At 35.9% G+C, this 21,594-nt stretch overlaps 1 protein-coding gene across 1 annotated transcript; it reads left to right on the top strand.

Annotated features, from left to right (window-relative positions):
• The first annotated feature begins 144 nt into the window (after positions 1-144).
• Positions 145-20,507, top strand: LOC149800157 (excitatory amino acid transporter 1-like). Its single transcript, XM_089959755.1, has 11 exons — positions 145-1,162; positions 6,368-6,632; positions 7,020-7,094; positions 7,453-7,575; positions 9,724-9,802; positions 10,354-10,523; positions 11,630-11,756; positions 13,884-14,117; positions 16,104-16,298; positions 17,068-17,202; positions 18,498-20,507. Exons 2-11 carry the CDS (start codon positions 6,380-6,382, stop codon positions 18,682-18,684), a joined length of 1,578 nt encoding a protein of 525 aa, XP_089815881.1. The 5' UTR covers positions 145-1,162; positions 6,368-6,379; the 3' UTR covers positions 18,685-20,507.
• Positions 20,508-21,594: the final 1,087 nt, after the last annotated feature.

The following is a 21,594-nucleotide window of genomic DNA, read 5'->3' as shown; positions in this document are numbered from 1 at the left end:
CACACACACACATACATATATATATATATATATATATATATATATATATATATAGAGAGAGAGAGAGAGAGAGAGAGAGAGAGAGAGAGAGAGAGAGAGAGAGGGTAAAAGAGAAATATGCAACAAACCGAATGAAAGAAAACAGAGGCATACGTAAATAGAGGATTGTTTTCGGGGTGTAAGGAGAATTTAAATTCATAATGTTCATTTTTTCAGATTATCATTCTCCATTCACTAATTGCACATTTCTTGTCATATATTCATCCGCCGAAAACATCGGACCAAAATAAAAACACGTTTCCTTAATCGGTGCAAATGGATTTTGGGTTGCAAAGATTATTCTCCACACATATGCCAATGTGACCTTAAATCCGCCCCAACTAATCGTCCTGGGGATTGGTGGGTCTGCATCCAGGATTGGAAATAGTTCATGTCAATGGCTCCTCCTTAAATAGCATCATGCCAAATATGATCTCTCCCCCTCGCTCAGTGTGAATGAAGTTCATGATACAAGGAAAATAGACAGACAGACGGACGGACATGATCTCTGATCAGTTCAACACAATATCATATCAAAGACATATCCATGAATCAGATTCAGATGGAATTACAACTGACCTGGCTATTCTGCACACTGATTTATAAAATGGTAAACTTGTGTATATCTATAATGTGTGCTCAAACTTTTATTTTAACTGAGCTAACTTTTGTCCATGATTATAGATTATAGTTTAAGGTAGTGGGAATTTGTAAATATGTTGACATGGTTTGTTGACCTCAGAATGTTCTAGAGGGAACGTATTACCCACATCCTGGTCTTGCGTTTTTATATAAGGTGGAGGTAACAAAACCTATTCATATCATAATACCAATCTGTAAAGTTACTTATTGTTGTGTTCAGATATACTTCCAGAGGAATTAGTTAAATCATATATTGGAAATACTAAGCAACTCATTGACTGGATTAACACTATTTTGAGATTATTGTCAGTTTGTGAGTGAGATTCGGGACATTCGGGATTATTGGAATTCATTCGGAACATTTTATATTTTTGGACTTCCGATAGGACATTCGGGATTATTGGAATTCATTAGGACCATTTTATATTTTTGAACTTGCGATATGACATTTAGGATTATTTGGCATTTATTTCATATCACTGTAAGTTCCTCTTAACTTTTCGTTTAATAAGTTAGTGAATTAAATTTGTGTTGATTTTACTAAACTTGTTGTGTTGCTGATTTCTGTTAACTAGTTTAAGACTACTGAGTGCTTGTCTGTTAATTAGTTTAAGACCATTGACTGCTTTTCTGTTAATTATTTTATGACCATTGAGCTATAAACAGATAGGTACAAGAAGGTAGATAAATGAAGATAGGTATGTAGGTAATGTGATATGTATCGGCAGAGTGGATTTGAAAAATGGAAGGAGAGGATTATGTCGGATTTACTTTTTCTTATCTAAAACAAAATTAGCCAAATTTCGTTAGTTGACTTTTTCACAGAGACAATTAACTTCTGAATGAAGCACGTATGCATTACTAAATAATTCTATCATGTAGGGCATACAAATCCACAGACATCGATGATAACTGTACCGATTTAACCGTCGATAAACACTAAACATCGATAGATACAGGGGCGGATTAAGGCTCACTGGTGCCCTAAGCACTGACAGATCTTGGTACCCCCACCCCCTTTCCACGCTGACCCAGTCCATTTTAGTTGTTAACCCTAGGGTGCACCATGATCAAGAAACAACATTATGATCAATTTGCACTAGTTTTATCAATTTTTTTTTACAAATCTTCATTCGTTTTCTTTCTTTTCACCCTTTTCTCAACTTTGTGGTGCCCTCTTTGGCCCTGGTGCCCTAAGCACGTGCTTAGTCTGCTTAATGCTTAATATGCCCCTCGATAGATACGTACTATTGGTACACACGATTATCCAAATGTCGCCTAGGTCGATCTGACATTATATTTTACAGATTGAAATAATTATCAAACAGATGCGTAAGCTTGAGATTGGTATTGTAAAAGGCCGTCTCCATTAACATGCGTAACGATAATCAAAGCCTTCTAAGACCATATTCCATAATAATAATGATGATACATCCCGGTAAAGTTATAGTGTCAGGAAAACGGTGTTGCGGGATACTACTACAACAACAACAACAACAACAATAACAATAATAATAATAATAATAATAATAATTTCAAGTAATGAGGTCAATAACATTTACTGGGTTAATAATTTCCCAAGGTTGTTTACGGGTCAGTAAGTCAAGTCCAACTGAGCCCGTACTAAGGTTGTACACGGAAAGTTATATTTTTGTTCATTAAGAACAAATTTCACGAAGGTGTCGGATGCATCAGCCAGATTCGTTCCTTAAGTGCGCTTTTTTTATCGGCCCTCCACGAGTTAGACTTTATCAGTGCCATGGTCCAAGAGAATGTGCATGGAATTACAGCTTGCTGGGAGTAGACACCGATCTGAGCCTGCTTTCAGTGCAAGTTAGTTTCTATATTTCGCTCAAGTAGTGCATATTGTATATCAAAAAGGAGATGAAACCTGTTTGATGACGACGCCGTAATTTTTATCACAGGGTGGACATCATTAAGAATATATACACATTCACGCGTGCGTGTATCCGAGTGAGAGCTCTCTCTCTCTTTCTCACACACACACACACACACACGTACACAAAGACTCCAGGGTCATCAATACGTTTTGATAGAGTCTGTGCCCTAAAGGATAAGGAGACATTTCTACTTGTGGTGAGGCCCATAATATAACATTTTGTTTATAATTTGATTTGAAAAAATGGAGCATCTATGGTAGATCGTCCTGTCCGATTTTGATGATCAACCTATACAACACGAACATACATTTTTAGTTATAATTTAAAATGGACACGTATATAGGCCTAACATACGAAATGCAGCAAATGAACAAAGACAGAGATGCGAAAGATAGACCCATTTCTTCCCCTTCTCTCTCTCTCTCTCTCTCTCTCTCACACACACACACACACACACACACAAGACTGGTCATGACAACTATTTGTACTAATCAGCACCAGGAAAAAGTGGAATGATAGGGAATAATTTGCTTGATAATGACAAATATAAACATCCAGTTGAAACAACATTAGTGAAAACATATTACTTTCAGTGTTATTAGTAAGCTAATTCAAACCTTTAAATAGATGATACGAGAAAGAAATACAGAAAGAAAGAAACAGAGCAAAAGAAAACAAAAATAACTCACTTAGAGAAAAAAATTAAAAACAAATTAGTTATAGATATAAATTCAAAATAGAAATATTTTATTTTCTTGGAGTCTCAAAGTCGTGCTTTGTTGGAAACAGCCATGCACTTTACTTCTACACGTAAAAATGGTGATGTAGTGCTAAATAAGGAAGTGCATGATGTGAAAAATAAATGTATACACGGGGGGATGGGGTGCATAAACATTTTATCATAAGAACTTCAGTAGACTTGTCAGGTCAAGAGACTGACATGATTATGTTGTGCTTCATAAAACCTATCCAGAAATATGAACCTTTGTGACCTAACTCATATACTATTTTATATGAGTTTTTATATTATGCAGATGCGTGCGACATTAAATTTGTGCATAAAAACTGTCCCCTGCCCCCTAAATGGTTCGGCACACATTAGTGTTCTTCATCAACACTACAGTCTCCAAACCGGAAGATATACCACTTCATCTGATTTGATTAGCTGATGAAATTAGATATTATGGTAATTACGTTGGTTGCCAAAACATGACCCCTATGCGGTCACTGTCAGATCTTCATGTATAACAGTGGAGATTTGATTTTAATCAGATTAAATTATTTGTATGAACCATATTGACAGGGACAATAAGGGATGAGCTAAGAACACGGTTTGTTTTATTTGCCTATTTTTTTAAAGAGGAGTGCAAACAAGAATACATTTGAAAATTGAATGCGTTAGATGGTTTTTAAAAGAGTTTCTTTTGTAAACAAATAAAACATATTCTCGATTAAGTTTGTAGTTTGCGAAGTCTTGTGAAGATGCAGAAATACTGCGAAATTTGCTGCTTTTGACGAACATACGAATACACATAAATGTTTATTGAATTTCTTCACTAGATTATATGTAAACATGTTACAGTGGATAATATGTCATTTTGACAACTTATTTTATGCGTTCATTGTAGCACAATAGTCAGTTCAGATATGATTAAGACCGTTGCAGAAATGCAAGCTAGCAATGAACGCTGAAGCACTTAGTTTTTTTTATATTATCCATTTCACATGGTCCGCATCCAGGTACCAAAATGATACTCAAGAAGGCTATGCACGCATACTCTTATTGTCTGTAAAAATATGAATTTGATTGACGCATATGGACCACCCGCCCATATTAAGATCCCGAGATGATATCAGAAAGAGAACACACAAATACATGCATGTGCGCACGTACGCACGCACCCACATATATATTAATTCTTGTTTCATTAAGCCATAATTTAGTACCAAGGCAGAAACGGGTTGGTTGGGATGGTGGTGGGGTTTAAAGTAGGTCACATGTAAAATTCATTTCTACTCTATGATAGGCAGAATAAAAGAAATAAAGGCATGTATGCACATCTTTTAATTCTCCATATATATATATATATATATATATATATATATATATATATATATATATATATATATATATATATATATATATATATATATATATATATATATATATATAAGGGTAAGCAAGCTTGAACATAGTATGTGATTTTGCGACACCAATATAGCAATGCAATAGCTAATTAGAACCGGCGAATTACTTTCATATCTTGCACAAATTAACATAATATTTGTATAGCTTTTCAAAGGTGAAGCTATAGTTTGTATACGCATTTTGCCACGTGGTACCGTAATGCACTTTATTTCAGGCGTTAGACTAGTACTTATGAAATTCAACTATATATAGCTATAATATAGTGACTGTACATCATGCAACGGACACCTTACCAGTTGTCGTATTTCATAACCCAACTTGTTTACATTTTGTCATAGAACACGGTGTAACTTTATGATGCAATATTGCATCAGCACTCGGTATACATGCCTCGCCCCCCAACATGATATTGCATCACCGTGATGGCATTTTCTACACGAAACTAACACCGATAAAGGGGGAACTGATAAATGGTCCGTATAGCATGGCTTTGTATATAGCGTGGCCTTGACGGAACTTGAGAATACCTGACACTCCTTTGCTCATGCATAATACATGTCAAATTCAGAATGAGACGGACAAACTGAAAAGCGGACTGTCCGGTATAACACCGCCCTATGTGTACATTGTTCACAATATCTTGAATATGTCTGATCACATCGTCACGGACAGATCAATGATTTTTTAATGAGTTTAAAATGGCCTGGGAACTTTTGATAAAACGACCGAGTTTATTCGGTTTTGCTCTGAAAAATTACAATCGTTTTGGCCTGAAAAGCGGGGAAGGGGCGTCCAAAGAACCATAACCACTTGTAGAGTCGTTCCTGTGTCACTTTATATATATATATATATATATATATATATATATATATATATATATATATATATATATATATATATAAACATATATTCGGGCAAGTTGTCCGTATTGGGTAATGTGTGTGTGTGTATGTGTGCATCTGTGGGTGTTATGATGATTTTCAGTAGTTACATGGCTGTGTGCAGGGACGTTATGGATGGGGGGCAAGGGGGCATACCACCACCCCCCGCCCCGAATTTGCATGTACTGTAAAGTGTAAAACTGATGTTGCCTATATACGAAAATCAACAAGTCCGTCAGGTTCCCCTCAAATCAAGTTTTGCCCCCCCCCCCCAAGATATGCTCCCCCCACCCCCGAAAAAAGTTGAAATGATTATACTGGCTGTATGATTATACTTTCTTTCACATGAAAGGCCAAATATCTTTGTAGTTATGTTGTCTTTCTACTCTTTTTTTTCAGCTGCGACTTTTAGAAATTTAAATCATTTCAAAAAGGGAAAGAATATTGGTGATGACAGGAGAAACAAAATGATGCGTTACGTTCTGCATGAATACAGCAATCTTATACCATTTAATTTTGGGATAAAGCAAGTGTATACCTATGTGTCTATTCAGTATTTGCCTGTTATCTGCTAGTATTTACTACATGTATGAATTTGAAAATTTAAAAGTGTCTTACCGAGAAATCAATATAGAAAGGCAATCAGTTTCATTGCAATGAGAGCCATGTTTTGTCTCCAGCATCCCATGTGTGTACACTAGTCAACATGAATCAAAACCCCGCTTAACGGTTGTTCCTTATTTTTTCCTTTTCAGACTCGTATATAAATGAACACAGATCTTTTGACCGGAAAACATATTGAAAAATACAAGTTCGATGATGGTTACGATGAAGGATCATCGCCGTCGTGTTCGACATCTTCTTTATCGATGTCATCCAAGAGAAGACAAGGTGGCTGTATTAGATTTCTGAAGAAGAATTCACTGCTTCTTTTGACGGTACTCGGAGTCGTTCTTGGCTTTGTACTTGGCTTTTCAGTTCGTGAGGCACGGCCTTCTGAAACTGTGCTAATGTGGCTTGGTATGTATATCTGCCAAGTATAATTAATCCGTTTGTATGATTTTTAAAGTATTATTTTTGTTCTCTGACATTAAGGTGCATATCAACTAAAGGTTACCTTGATCGATTTTGCATTAGGTGCAAATATTTTATATATTTACTTTAACAAATTATGTAATTATTTAAATTTCTAAACATGTATTAGGGCCCAATGTAGACTTTTGAATAGGTCTAATACATATTTGCTCCGTGCTTTGTTATTTCTTGGAACATTATCTATCTATCTATCTATCTATCTATCTATCTATCGTTTTGGCCCACTTTTGTAATTATGCTGGCTCTATATACACTTTAGGATCTATATTGGCATGTTTCGCTGTATAGGCACACCAACATTTGTATTTTTAGGTTTTGGTGGTGAGCTGTACCTACGAATGCTAAAAATGATGATTGTACCCCTGATATTCTGCAGTGTGGTCGCAGGTATGTTTCTCAATATCACAAAAGCGTGAACGTCTGAACGTCTGTCAAATCTTCAAATAAACTGTGTTTATTATTGAATCATCAATCACATCTGCGTGGAAGAAATGCAGATGCGATTTAGTAATTATTATTGAAGACATTTTTACCATCTCATATTTGTCATTTAAACGTATATTAAAAATTATGTATGACAATGTTTGCGTGCATGTGTATGTGATCATGCACGCATGTATCTATGTAAACAAGTAAATATTCATGGAAGCATTGTGCGTATTTACAACTATAGTTGATTGCTGTTTGTCTGTCTGTACTTATGTAAATTAAGTACGTATGCATTGAACTATTCATTCTTTTACAGGCACTGCATCGATGGATCCCAAATCGAATGGCAAGATAAGTTTGGTATCATTCATCTTCATCCTAGCTTCAAACGTCCTCAGCGCTGCTGTTGGCCTGTCTCTTGCCCTTATACTTAAACCAGGTACGTCAGAGCTTCAAACATTTTCAGCGTTGTGATTGGTGTGCACCTTACACTCAAACCAGGTACGTCCTAGTTTTCAAACATTCTCAGCGATGTGATTGAGTGCTCTTACATTCATATTTAAACTAGGTACGTCCTAGCTTCAAACATTCTCAGCGTTGTGATTGAGTGCTATTACTCATACTTAAACTAGGTACGTCCTAGCTTCAAACATTCTTAGCGTTGTGATTGAGTGCTCTTACACTCATACTTAAACCAGGTACGTCCTACCTTCAAACATTCTCAGCGTCGTGATTGGTGTGCACCTTGAACTGACACCAGGTACGTCCTAGCTTCAAACATTCCAGCATTGTGACTGAGTGCTCCTTACACACATACTTAAATCAGGTACGTCCTAGTTTCAGACATTCACAGCGTTGTGATGGAGTGCTCTTACACTCATACTTACACCAGGTATGTTCAGCGATGTGATTGAGTGCTCTTACATTCATATTTAAACTAGGTACGTCCTAGCTTCAAACATTCTCAGCGTTGTCATTGAGTGCTATTACCCATACTTAAACTAGGTACGTCCTAGCTTCAAACATTCTTAGCGTTGTGATTGAGTGCTCTTACACTCATACTTAAACCAGGTATGTTCTAACTTCAAACATTCTCAGCGTCGTGATTGGTGTGCTCTTTACCCTCACACTCAAACCAGGTACGTTCTAACTTCAAACATTCTCAGCGTCGTGATGAGTGATCTTACATTCATACTTGATCCAGGTACGTCCTACATTCAAACATTCTCAGCGTCGTGATTGGTGTGCTCCTTACACTCACACTCAAACCAGGTACGTCATAGCTTCAAATATTCTCAGCGTTGTGCTTGAGTGCTTTTACACACATGCTTAACCAGGTACGTCCTACCTTCAAACATTCTCAGCGCCGTGATTGGTGTGCTCCTTACGCTCACACTCAAACCAGGTACGTCATAGCTTCAAATATTCTCAGCGTTGTGATTGAGTGCTCCTTACACGCACACATAAACCAGATATATCTTCGATTCAAACGTCCTCATTGTTGATGTTGGCCCGTCGTTCTATCTCATACGTAAACTAAGTAAGTCAAATGTCCTCAGGGGTGCTTTGACCTGACCCTTTCCTTCATAATTAAACCAGGTATATCCTCGATACAAATGCCCTCAGTGTTGTTGTTGTTAAGTATCACTTACCTCATACATAATCCATGTATAGTGGATATTTAAAGCTGTTCTTTTGACAATTGAACTGATAGATTTTAACATATAACCAGTCCAAACATTTTTATGCAATTATTCTAACGCGTTCTGAAATCCAAGGTATCTTGGGTTGAACATTAAACTGGGTAATATTTCACTGCAACTTCTGTGCCATCAAAACTAAATATTTTTCCAGAGATTTTCGTTTCTCTTTTAATTATGAACTTTCAAATACTATAATAAATGGGGGGGGGGGGGGTTGAGCGATGTATAATACTAACAATTTTGCCGTCTCAGAGTGAGATGTGGAGACTATTATTAATTTAGCGGTCCCATAGTGAGATATGGATAATTTCTTACAATTTAGCAGTCTCCGAGTGAGATCATGAAAATAAATCTCTTGAAACTGTTCCTTGTTAAATATTGTAGCCCCTATGAATAAGCATTTGCTAATAATCGTAGACCAAACTGTAATCTCCTACTTTTGCGCAAACTCGGCAAATGGTTGACTTGCGAAAAATACCTGCTTTGTGGTAATTGGTTTGATAAGACTACTTCATTATGCATTGCAACATTCAAGGTTATTGCCTTTTGCATAATTAACTCAAGATAGATTACTGAAAATTGTTAGCATCCACAAGTTGAAACAAACTAGTCGAAACATAATAAATTTAAAGGGGTTTAATATCTGTAGAAATAGTCATATAAAGTTTTGCAAACACAACTGTTTTTCTGTTTTATGTTATATTTGTTTGTCTAGTCTCTGTTTTGTATTTATCTTTGAAAAAGTCTCATTAAGTCTAAAGCACACACACACACACACACACACACACACACACACATATATATATATATATATATATATATATATATATATATATATATATATATATATATATATATATATATATATATTCCTTTCTGTATAGGAGCAGGTGGTACTCCACAAAGTAACTCCAAGGTGGAAAATGCTTTACAAACCCAAGATATCTTGGCTGACTTAATCAGGTAAGTTTGTTGAAAATAAAGTTTTAGCGCTTACATTTTTATAAGCAAGAGCCGATGATCCGTTTCATATTTCATTATAATGTAATAAGTTTGATAAACTGCATTATGTCTGCGTATGAGAGATTCAGATGTTAATGTAAACATGTCGTGATCACAGTTCGCTGAGAGGTATATCGTTCCTGAAATCTTCCTTCACTCTCTCTCTATTTCTATCTGTCTCTCTCCCTTCTGACAGCCAACCTCACCCACACGTCCCAAACCACCATCAAAGTCCTCAAAGAGGACCAGCGGTTAAAATGTCTCACGTCAACTATCATAGTTTTGGAGTCAACTTGAAACAGGATCGCATTGGCGATAGCTCATGTCTACAGTATCCTCAAAGCGCAGATATTAAAAGTGATCAGCTGATATTGATGGGTTCTTGCTATGGTTAAAATAAATAAATAACTAAATAAATAAATAAATAAACAAACAAATATTAATACGCCAATATAGTGATATTCAGTGCATGCGAGGCAATAGCTTGTTTTTATTTAATCTTTTTTTTGCAGAAACATCTTTCCTGACAATTTGGTAGAAGCGGCTTTCAGAAAGACCCAGACTCGGTATTACAAAGAAGATATTAGTGGATCCCAAAATTTTACCAATGGAACTTCTATCACAGAAGCATGTTTTATTTTGACCAAAGAGATAGGAAAAACAGATGCTGCTAATATCATTGGTATGCATAGAGACCTGGCATTTTAATTTTTAAATATCATTTAAAATAATTCATTTTCGTACTGAATTTACATTAGGTACATGTAGACTTACGTAGTATACCTTATGACAGGCGCAGTTTGAAAGAAAAAATAATTAGAAATAATGCGTTATCAAGGTTGTCTCGAAACGATGTCATATTTAATTTAATTTAACATTATGAATTATATTAAAACATTCCTTGGAAGAACATATTTTCATGGTCATTATTTTGATTATCAATCCTTGTGTTAAATATAGGTAAATTCGCTGGTGTTTTACAGACTGAAGAAGTAAGAGAATTACCGCATATAGTCGCTTATAGGTCATGTCCAACTGCAGGTTTATGGACCCATATATGCCGTATCATAATGAACCGGCAGATCTGGTACTATCCAGCGTGTTAGGAGTAATTAGGAGAAAGAAAAAAAGAGAAAAAGAAACAAACCCTGACTATGCGACTTCAGGTCAAGGTCTATGTTGTTTGCAGATGAATCCCACTTATAAGCTACTAATGACGGTAAAGGCATACTTTTATCAGTGGCAAATGGGGGCTTGCATTGTAGAAAGTATTTTCGATTATTTAAGTGTAACCGTGAGATTGTTGTTGTTGTTGTTGTTGTTTTGGGGTTTTCAGCACACGATAGGCTATGCATGGCGGCCAGTATTAATGGCGGAGGATGGCCCGGAATACCTCGGAAAGAACCACCGATACACGAGAAGCTACTGGCAAGCTTTCTCACATACCCACATTGGCCGAATCCTAGACTCGAACCCACGCAGACAGAGGTGAGATGGCAGTGATCCGTAACGGCCACTCGGTCACTGGGGAGCCCTAACCGTGAGATAAACATTGGCACTGATTCTGTTTTTTATTTTTTAAATGGTTTTATTCAACATTTTTGCATCACATTTATAAACGTACTGGAACGGTTCATGTAAGCCACCAAAATGGATTGGTCAAAATAAAATAGTTGCAAAAAGTAAACGATAAGGGCAATAAATAAATAAAAAATAAAGAAAAAAAATAAATATATTCTAGCCGTTTTGGGTAGTTTTTATTGTGTTTTTTTATTCTTTTTTTTCCAGGTATGATTTTGGCTGCAAGCCTATTGGGTATCGCGGCTGGGTCGTTGAAGGAGAAGGGGAAACCTTTTCTGGATTTCTTCGTTGCTTGCTCCGATACCGTTGTTGTTGTTGTTCGTTGGCTGATGTGGTAAGTTGAATTATGAGCGCTTTAATATAATCAACTGAACTCGTTATGTCCAAATAGCGATGACCCAGCGATAAGCGCTTTATCCTTGTGAACTGAGGGAAGCGGATTCGATATCTAATAAAAATAATAATAATAAGGACTTTTTATAGCCCCTAATCTTTAGAAGCTCTAAGCGCTTAACAACATTAGACAATACCTATAAGATAAAAAAACATATAATGATATGAGTACAACCACAAACACCATGAAACTAGATAATATAAAAAACATGCTGAGAATATTTAAGGTAGGAAACGTTATTAGGTCTTTAAGTTTGTACTTGCAGTCGAAATAAGTGAGTTTTGAGAGCACTCTTTTATGTGATCACTGTGTCTGTGTCTACGTTCAGTGGGCAATTCATTCCACGTTGCCGGGCCCTGGTATGCAAAAGAACGATGTCCGTATGACTTTGTTTTCATAACGGGAATAATGAGTATACGATTGTCAGAAGAGGAGCGTAAGTATCTTGCTGGTGTGCACACATGGGTGAGGCCAGATAGGTATGTTGGACTAGAGTCCGTCAGTGAAACAAATTTTGTGTTTGATTCTGGATCGAATGGATAGCCAGTGTAGGGTACAGAGCATCGGGGAGGTGTGCTCTGATCGTGGTACTCTAAGTATGATCCGAGCAGCTGTGTTTCGAACGTTTTGAAGTTTTTGGAGTAGATATTGAGATGAACCAGACAGAACTGAGTTACCATAGTCCAGTCTTGAAAGTACTAATGGACACACAAGTGTTTTAGTGGCATCAACTGAAAGATATTTGCGAATGGGGCTGGTACGTCTCAGCTCAAGATATGCAGCCTTGCATACGTTCATGACATGTTGGTGCAATGTGAGAGTACTGTCCAGAGTAAGACCTAGGTTTCGTACTGATTGTGTGAATTTAATGTTGGTGTTGCTGATATTTATTGTTTGAGGTAAAGGATGTGAATGAGAAAGTATTTGTGCTGTATTCGGAATGGCCTCGATTTTATAATCATTTATCTGCAGCTTGTTACATGTCATCCATGATTTCACATCAGAAATGTACCTCTCTACACCTTGGATGGTAGTATCAACTTCAGTTGGGTGGCTAGAGTTGTATATTTGGGTGTCGTCAACGTACAATTGGTGAGACACTGGATGATGATCAATGACACTTGAGGGCCGCTGAGTGTACAGAATGAAGAGAACAGGTCCAAGAACAGACCCCTGTGGAACACCACAACATAGATCAACTGGGCTGGAGTGTATTCCATTTGCAGATACAATTTGTGTCATGTTGACCAAGTAGGACTTGAACCACAGTAAGGCTGTATCATGAATGCCATATACATGCTGGAGACGGTGAAGTAATATATCATGGTCTATTGTGTCAAATGCTGCAGACAAATCAAGGAGGGTGAGGACTGTAATCTTTCCGCTATCCAAAACAGAGAGAATGTCATTAACTACTTTTAGAAGAGTAGTTTCAGTACTGTGGCAAGGGCGATATGCAGATTGTACATTGATAAAAGGACTGTTGGAATTCAGATGAGATACAAGCTCGAATAGAATAAACTTTTCTAAGATTTTTTATATGAATGGGAGATTAGAAACTGGGCAGTAGTTTTTTAAATCGTTATGGTCTAATGTTGGTTTCTTCAGCAGAGGCGTTGCAATGGCAGTTTTGAAAAATGATGGGAATTCCCCTAATGAGAGAGAGGTATTAATAACATCAGTTAGTGAAGGCAATACTGGATCTACCATCGGATAACCCCAAACAGACTACAATAAGTATGTCCTTGGGCATAGCACATTACTTCCCTCAGCACTATTAATAGAACCTTCATGTTGTAAGGAACCAAACAAAAACAACAAAAAAAACCCCAATCATTTTAGGATATTTAAAAAAAATCTTTTTCGAAGCAAAACGCAGGTAAGATATCTGCGGAGTATCTTTATCAAGACGACTTTCTCCGATTTCTTAGGAAAAGGTCTAATCCACGGCGATTATTCTAAATATATTAATTGTTAAATGCAAAAGTTGGAGGATTTAAATGCTTCTTATCCTGCTATTGTTTGATAAGAAATTAACTGATAATAACCATTTCTTATATTTTTAAGGGCGACCCCGATTGGAGTGACAAGCCTTATTGCCGTGTCAGCGGCCAGTGTAGCAGATGTTCGGAATGTGTTCAGTCAGCTTGGCATGTTCATCGCATGCGTGACTATTGGAATTGCTATTCACCAGATCGTCATGATGCCTCTTAAACTTTTCATCTTCACCAGGAGAAACCCTTTCACATTTCTGATGAGCATCGCTAGGCCATGGATGATTGCGTTCGCAACAACTAGCACGTAAGTTTAAATTTCATGTATTTTCCATTTGTTATGGGCATGCTTTGGTTTCAATGTATTACTATGCCATTGTAACCAATCAGGCGTTGTTTAATGTTTCTGAGGTCCTTAAGAAGAATAATTACCTTTTTTGTTGTTGATTTTTCTTGGAGATATGTATAACGTCGAAATGTGAAACTCTGGAGAGCAAGAAGCATCATCAGTCTCTTGTTACTAAATTTAGCCTCTGCGATTTGACTTAAGACGATAAAGCGGGAAGGCGAAAATTTGCCTCCTCCGGAAATATCACAGGTACTAGCCATTACCGGATTAAACTCTGTCGAGGCCCTTAGGTCCTTAGGCAGTTTAAATCTTGGGGCCTTCCTCGCAAATTAACTCCTAATACGTTTTATCAGTATTATTTTGATCCGTTGTCGCGTGGCCCCTAGGTCGGTACCTACTCTGACTATTTAGTAATCCGGCACTGGTACTAACTATTCACTTCATTGCTTTCAAAGGCAACTATTTCCAGAAAAGGAAGAAAGCACTTTCCTTAACGTCTGATATGTTATGTCCATGACTTTACTTAATAGAACAACAAGGTAGTCTATGTAAACGCGTGGTCAGGGCTAATGTATTGAATTTCATCGAGAAAAAAAATTAAATTTATTAGTGCAGCAGTATTTTATTATGGGATTAATATTACGTCTTTATATAAAAAAAAGAAATCAATGATAAACGGAAAATCTATTAGTTAATTATTACATATTTTACAGAAGAAGAAAAAAAAGATAAAAACGAAACAGAGTGAAAAAATAGTTACTTTACTTGCCAAAGCAAACGCGTCACTATTTCATCAAAATTACGTTTTCATAGGTCTTTATACGTTTGGTAAAATTAGGCGTGAACAAGATTTTACCATCGTTATCGGCTGCTATGTTGCATTGTAACGGCTGCCATGTTGTAGTGTCATTTTACCATTGTTGTCGGCGGCCATGTTGTATTGTCATTTTACCACAGTTATCGGCTGCCATGCTGTAGTGTCATTTTACCATTGCTATCGGCGGCCATGTTGTATTGTCATTTTACCATTGTTATCGGCTGCTATGTTGCAGTGTCATTTTACCGTCGTTATCGGCTGCAATTTTGCAGTGTCATTTTACCATTGTAATCGGCTGCCATGCTGTAGTGTCATTTTACCATTGTTATCGGTGGCCATGTTGTATTGTCATTTTACCATAGTTATTGGCTGCCATGTTGTAGTGTCATTTTACCATAGTTATCGGATGCCATGCTGTAGTGTCATTTTACAATTGTTATCGGCTGCCATGTTGTAGTGTCATTTTACCATATTTATCGGCTGCCATGCTGAAGTGTCATTTTACAATTGTTATCGGCTGCCATGTTGTAGTGTCATTTTACAATTGTTATCGGCTGCCATGTTGTAGTGTCATCCTTTGTAGATTGCTTCCCACGGTATTTTCATGTTTAACCTCACCAAATAACTTAAAACAGTGATTTTTCTAATTTAGAAAACTAGTCAGCTAAAGAAGGTAAAACATAACGTCAGCCGACAACAATTTAGAGAAAAAAGCCTTCACATAATTTCTTATCAGCTGTACAGATAATGAAAGTTACTGAAGCTGACTTGATCGGCATGCGTTTTGAAAATTATTGTTTTGGAATCATTATGTGTAAGTGATTAATGAGAACTGATTTTTGCTGATTATGGACATATTTCATTATGTCGAAGTTGTAAAAATTATTATAAGATTACAATGATAATTTAATTCTGGTATGGTAAATGTATAAAGTTTACGGTTGTCTATTTTACGCGACGAGTCAAATTTAGGAACGTTGATTGTCATTGTTTAGATATAAATAAAATCAGGAAGAAATTTAGAGGCAAGTGTACATTTCAGATGTTCGTATTTAAATAATTAATTGTACAAGATTACGATATCTTTTATAATTTACGCTCAAGTTTATCCTAATCATGTGTCATAGGGCGGTTGCCATTCCAGAGATGAACCATGTCTGTGAAGAGAAGCAGAAAATTGATAAAAGAGTTGTCCGCTTCGTTATCCCATTTAGCGTCACGCTTAGCTGCAATGGTGGCGCTGTGTACATCGCCAGTTCCTGCGTCTTCATTGCTAATCTATCAGGTTCCTCCATCAGCATTGGGGATATACTAATGATTGGGTACGTTTTCTTCCATGCATCTGTATGTGTGAGCATGCGTGTTCGTATTTGTGTGTGTTTTTATATCTGTTGCTGTATGTGAGAAAGCGTGCCAGTAGCTTCTCGTGGGTCGGTGGTTCTTTCCAGGGTTTTCCGGGGTTCTTCCTCCACCATTTATACTGGCCGTCATATATAGCCTATCGTGTGCTGAAAAATGGCGTTAAACTCTACAAAAACAATAACTTCTGATGCTAATGATCGGGGTTGTTTAGTCTGTGCATCTGTATCTGCCAGTGTGTTAGTATACGGCAGAAACGTTTCAGCTTGCTAACTAAAACAAACATAAAATTAGCAGTATATCAATATAGTTAAACGCGAAACCTGTATCTGATATCGTTCTATATTAAATGGGAGTAACTTGCAAATTTTGATTGTTTAATAAAGACGTCTAAATCTATTTCATTTTTTTAACTTTTTCAATTTTATTAGGAAGCATTTTTTAAAAATAAAGTACACCTTCTATTATTGCCATAATGCCCGTTGACTTTCCATGGCCAAAGAAAAGTTACAATTTTAAACCGGAATACACCCCGATATACTTATTACAGAATTTGTTGTTGGAAAAGTGACAGTCAGATTAAGACAATGATAAGACTGATAACAATACTACTACTAATAATAATAACGACAATAACAACTATTATTATTAGTATTATTATTATTATTAGCATTATTAATGCTACTACTACAACACCAACTACAACTACTATTACTACTACTACTACTACAGGCTGTTAACAACGATTGCTGCCATGACTGTGCCCTCCATTCCAAGCGCCAGTGTCATGGCGGTTGTCATGATTCTTACCTCAATGAGTAGACCTGTCGGGGACATAGCTCTTCTCTTGGCAGTAGAATGGTACCTGTAAGTATAATTTTTATTTATGTTCCATGCATGTGGCTGAACGCATGCAGCATCAATCCTTTTTGTCCGTCCGTCTGTGTGGTCGTTCATTTGTCTGCCTGTATTTAATTCTCGAATGCGCAAATTCAACTCTTGCAACTTTTAATGAATTTAATTTTTAGCTCTGTGGGACTACATTAAATTTATGATTTAAGATGAGTATATCAACCATTAGTTACTAATTAACAAATTTTATTTTCTACTAAATAATGAAACAAATTATTATACTAACGGAGGCAGTTTGTTATAGTTATGGCGCTGATATGATATCACATTAAACGAGTGAAAACAAATATAAAGGGGAATAATTTACATGGTACGTGCCACCAAGATTCAGTAAAATAACGAAAGTGTCTACTTTTTGTTTTGGGCAATCTGTGTTGTCCCTGTATGTTTTTACTGTCTAATTGTCCCATTTCAATTAACATTAATTATCAGTCTGATTAATATCCGATCTCCACTGTCCTACGCGAAGATCAGAGAGCGACCGCTCACCTGTCATATTCTGGTGACCTGTATTATTACGATAATTACCATAATAACTTTATCAGCCAATCAGATTAAGTATTGTAACTTTGCGTTTGGATGACTTGGCAGTATGGCTGAAGAGCATCAGTGTGTGCCAAACGATCCGATTCTCTTTCAAATTTCCGAAAGCTGCATTTTTATTAGGTAGTTCAGCAGATCACCAGAGCATGACCCATCAGCTGTCGCTGTCAAATCTTCACGTAAGACAGTAGAGATCTGATTTTAATCAGATTGAAATAATTATATGTCAATAATGTTTGTTTTAAACATTGTTTTAAATACAACAACAACACTGTACCTCATATTCAGGAATTTAGAATCCTATTCAAAATTAAGTAGTTTTGGAAGTAAATAACACTGAAGGTAATGTAGGTTAATTTCGCACACGCGTAGAACGATTTTCTTGCTATTGGCATTGTATCCTAATTACTGTACGAATGCAAATCGTGGCTTAAGTCACTAGAATCAGTGCGAAATGATTAAGGCCAATACTGTATTTATTAAGCTGCGAAAATCATATCTTCTCAATACATGTCATTTGTATCCAACAGTATGAAGTCAATTTAGTCGTTTAAGCTTTGTCTACTGACACAGTAATGTTTGTTAAAGTATTTGACTTGGAATGTGTTGATACATCTTGTATGAATTTGAGGGCACGAAATATGATTCCTAATGCATATTTATTGATATGCTTCTTACCTGGTTGTTTGTCTTTGTTTTCCATACAGGGACAGAATACGATCTACGAGCAGCGTAGTTAGCCACACATTCAACGCAGCTGTCACGTATCACCTCTGCAAGAAAGGATTAGGGGAGCAAGACGAAGCTTCTATGAGAAGAAATGAAACGGAAATGACTCTCCTGAGCAAAAAAGAAGAGAAAACGGAAATATTGGAACGTATTAATGTGGTGTGATAGCTTTATTGCTTTTTTAAAACGTCTTCTTCTTTAAAGGTCAAGGTCATAATCACACAGAAGGTGCACCTTAGTCGAAATGGCAGCTTATTCATATATAAGCGATCTGGAGATTGGAATTTATGTGATACTTTTTTGATCCGAGAAGTGCACATTTCTTCATGGCAGAAAATAAATGCTTTCGGTAATATTTGCTGACAAAGTAATGTCTACATTCCTCTTTTTTGCATCTGCTAAAAGGTTGTGATACTGTTGGAAGTTCCGTCATATGACTTAGTTCTTTAGTACTTACGAGTCAGCGTTTCTGTTGTTAGGTACGGTATGTGATTTTGTACTTACAACTGAGAGTTTCTATTCAAATGTACGGATTATGATTTTCTTCTTACAGTTTAATGATACAACAAGTTTAAACTGCGATTACCATTTGCTATGTTTCGGTTTCATCTATACAAGTTTTTACTAGTCCCACATGACACATACCTTTGGTTTTGTTTCCTTCATCAACTTTATAGACTATAAATCATGTAATTTATTTATCAGTGACTGCCGTTTCGTATGCATTCACATGGTTTCATTTATTTATTTATTTTTATTCTTTCTTTCTTTCTTTCTTTCTTTCTTTCTTTCTTTTCCGCTAACATTGTTTAAAATGTCAAATCGTTCTATTCTGGTCGATTGATCGATCGAGAAAGACTCCATTGTGATGCTTACGTAATACACCAGGGTTGGTTGTTGTTTTTTTTTTTTTGCTTAGAAAGTGCTACCATTGTTTTGCTTGGATGTCTTATGAATAAGCTGTAAATCTGCCATGCAATTATAAAAATATTACTTTAGTGCATATTTTTCTTTTATTACAGTTGTGTTAGACTTTTGATATGTATTTTTTCAAAAGAATCTCAATTGAGCCTGAAGGTCTTGTTTTAATATAGTATGAACGTTTGTTGACGCAGCATTTTCATGACGTTTAATATTTGCATGTCATATCTGATTAACTAATTTATTGTCAATTATAAAATCAATTGACTGATCATAATTATTGATAACATGAAACCCTTTTGTAATCCGTTTGGTTGCATAGAAGTTACGGTTACATATTCATGCAAAGTCTGTTAAAGAGAAGCTATATTCTGATAAACAGAAAATACTTTTTATACCGTTGAAATGTTTAGATTTAAATGTGTTCATTCATGCTATACCAGGAGAGCGAAAGACGAACAAATATAGATGTAACATTGTATCCTTCTTTATAATCTTTACATTTTTTCTACTTTAAATATGTGTAGGCACTGCCAAGTTCCATTTTATAAACGAAAAACGTCGATGGAACATCAAGCATTATTTATTTTCAATATAAAAGTCTCGACCATTTTATATACGGAAACGTCAGGGCACTGTCAAGAATCGTTTTCTACACTAAAATGTCGAGATTTTGTCGAGCATGATAGTCAGTTTTCAGGTATTTTACATTCCATTAATATCCGTATATGTTCCTCTTATTGTAAGTAATTACATTATTCAAACGATGCAATTACATTTTCTATATTCCCGTTATAATAAGTGATACTTGACTGAAACAATGCAATTGCATTTCTATGCTTTACAAGTATTTGCTATTTAGCGTCTCTGATGTTAAATGTTAAATAATGCATTTTAGTATATATAATTTTGTTATGTACTGGTTGTTTATGTTTACATTATTGAATGTATATAATTACATTGTTGATACAATTACAAACTACATTTGTTGTTTATAAAATAACACACATTGTTTTAAGTCAATAGCCACCTTATGCTCTCATTACATTATAAATCATTTTATGACAGTTTACTCGTACACGTTTCATATATATATATAGTTTAATATTCAAGGTATATACATACAGGCACACACACATACAAATTCAAACAATATACATATACACACGCAAAGTCTTCATTGAGTTTCAAATAACAAAAGTCTGAGAAACACACACACACACACACACACACACACACACATATATATATATATATATATATATATATATATATATATATAGAGAGAGAGAGAGAGAGAGAGAGAGAGAGAGAGAGAGAGAGGGTAAAAGAGAAATATGCAACAAACCGAATGAAAGAAAACAGAGGCATACGTAAATTGAGGATTGTTTTCGGAGTGTAAGGAGAATTTAAATTCATAATGTTCATTTTTTCAAATCATCATTCTCCATTCACTAATTCACTAATTACACATTTCTTGTCATATATTCATCCGCCGAAAATATCGGACCAAAATAAAAACACGTTTCCTTAATCGGTGCAAATGGAGCTTGGGTTGCAAAGATTATTCTCCACACATATGCCAATGTGACCTTAAATCCGCCCCCACTAATCGTCCTGGGGGTGTGTGGGTCTGCATCCAGGATTGGAAATAGTTCATGTCAATGGCTCCTCCTTAAATAGCATCATGCCAAATATGATCTCTCCCCCTCGCTCACTGTGAATGAAGTTCATGATACAAGGAAAATAGACAGACAGACGGACGGACATGATCTCTGATCAGTTCAACACAATATCATATCAAAGACATATCCATGAATCAGATTCAAATCGAGTTACAACTGACCCGGCTATTCTGCACACTGATTTATAAAATGGTAAACTTGTGTATATCTATATGTGCTCAAACTTTTATTTTAACTAAGCTAACTTTTGTCCATGATTATAGATTGTACTTAAGATAATGGTAATTTGTAAATATGTTGACATGGTTTGTTGACCTCAGAATGTTCTAGACAGAACTTATTACCCACATCCTGGTCTTGCGTTTTTGTATAAGGTGGAGGTAACAAAACCTATTCATATCATAATACCAATCTGTAAAGTTACTTATTGTTGTGTTCAGATATACTTCCAGAGGTATTAGTTAAATCA

The sequence above is a fragment of the Sinohyriopsis cumingii genome, chromosome 5 (assembly GCF_028554795.1).
Source record: "Sinohyriopsis cumingii isolate HCF-2022 chromosome 5, ASM2855479v2, whole genome shotgun sequence".
NCBI lineage: Eukaryota > Metazoa > Mollusca > Bivalvia > Unionida > Unionidae > Sinohyriopsis > Sinohyriopsis cumingii.
This window is presented reverse-complemented; position numbering and strand designations above follow the sequence as displayed.

What these genes read in the sequence shown, in the direction of transcription:
- LOC149800157 (XM_089959755.1), top strand. Translation starts at nt 6,380, where the DNA reads ATGAACACAGATCTTTTGACCGGAAAACATATTGAAAAATACAAGTTC. An exon ending in ATTCTGCAGTGTGGTCGCAG is followed by an intron (nt 7,095 to 7,452) that starts GTATGTTTCTCA and finishes ATTCTTTTACAG; the next exon opens with GCACTGCATCGATGGATCCC. An exon ending in AGATGCTGCTAATATCATTG is followed by an intron (nt 10,524 to 11,629) that starts GTATGCATAGAG and finishes TTTTTTTTCCAG; the next exon opens with GTATGATTTTGGCTGCAAGC.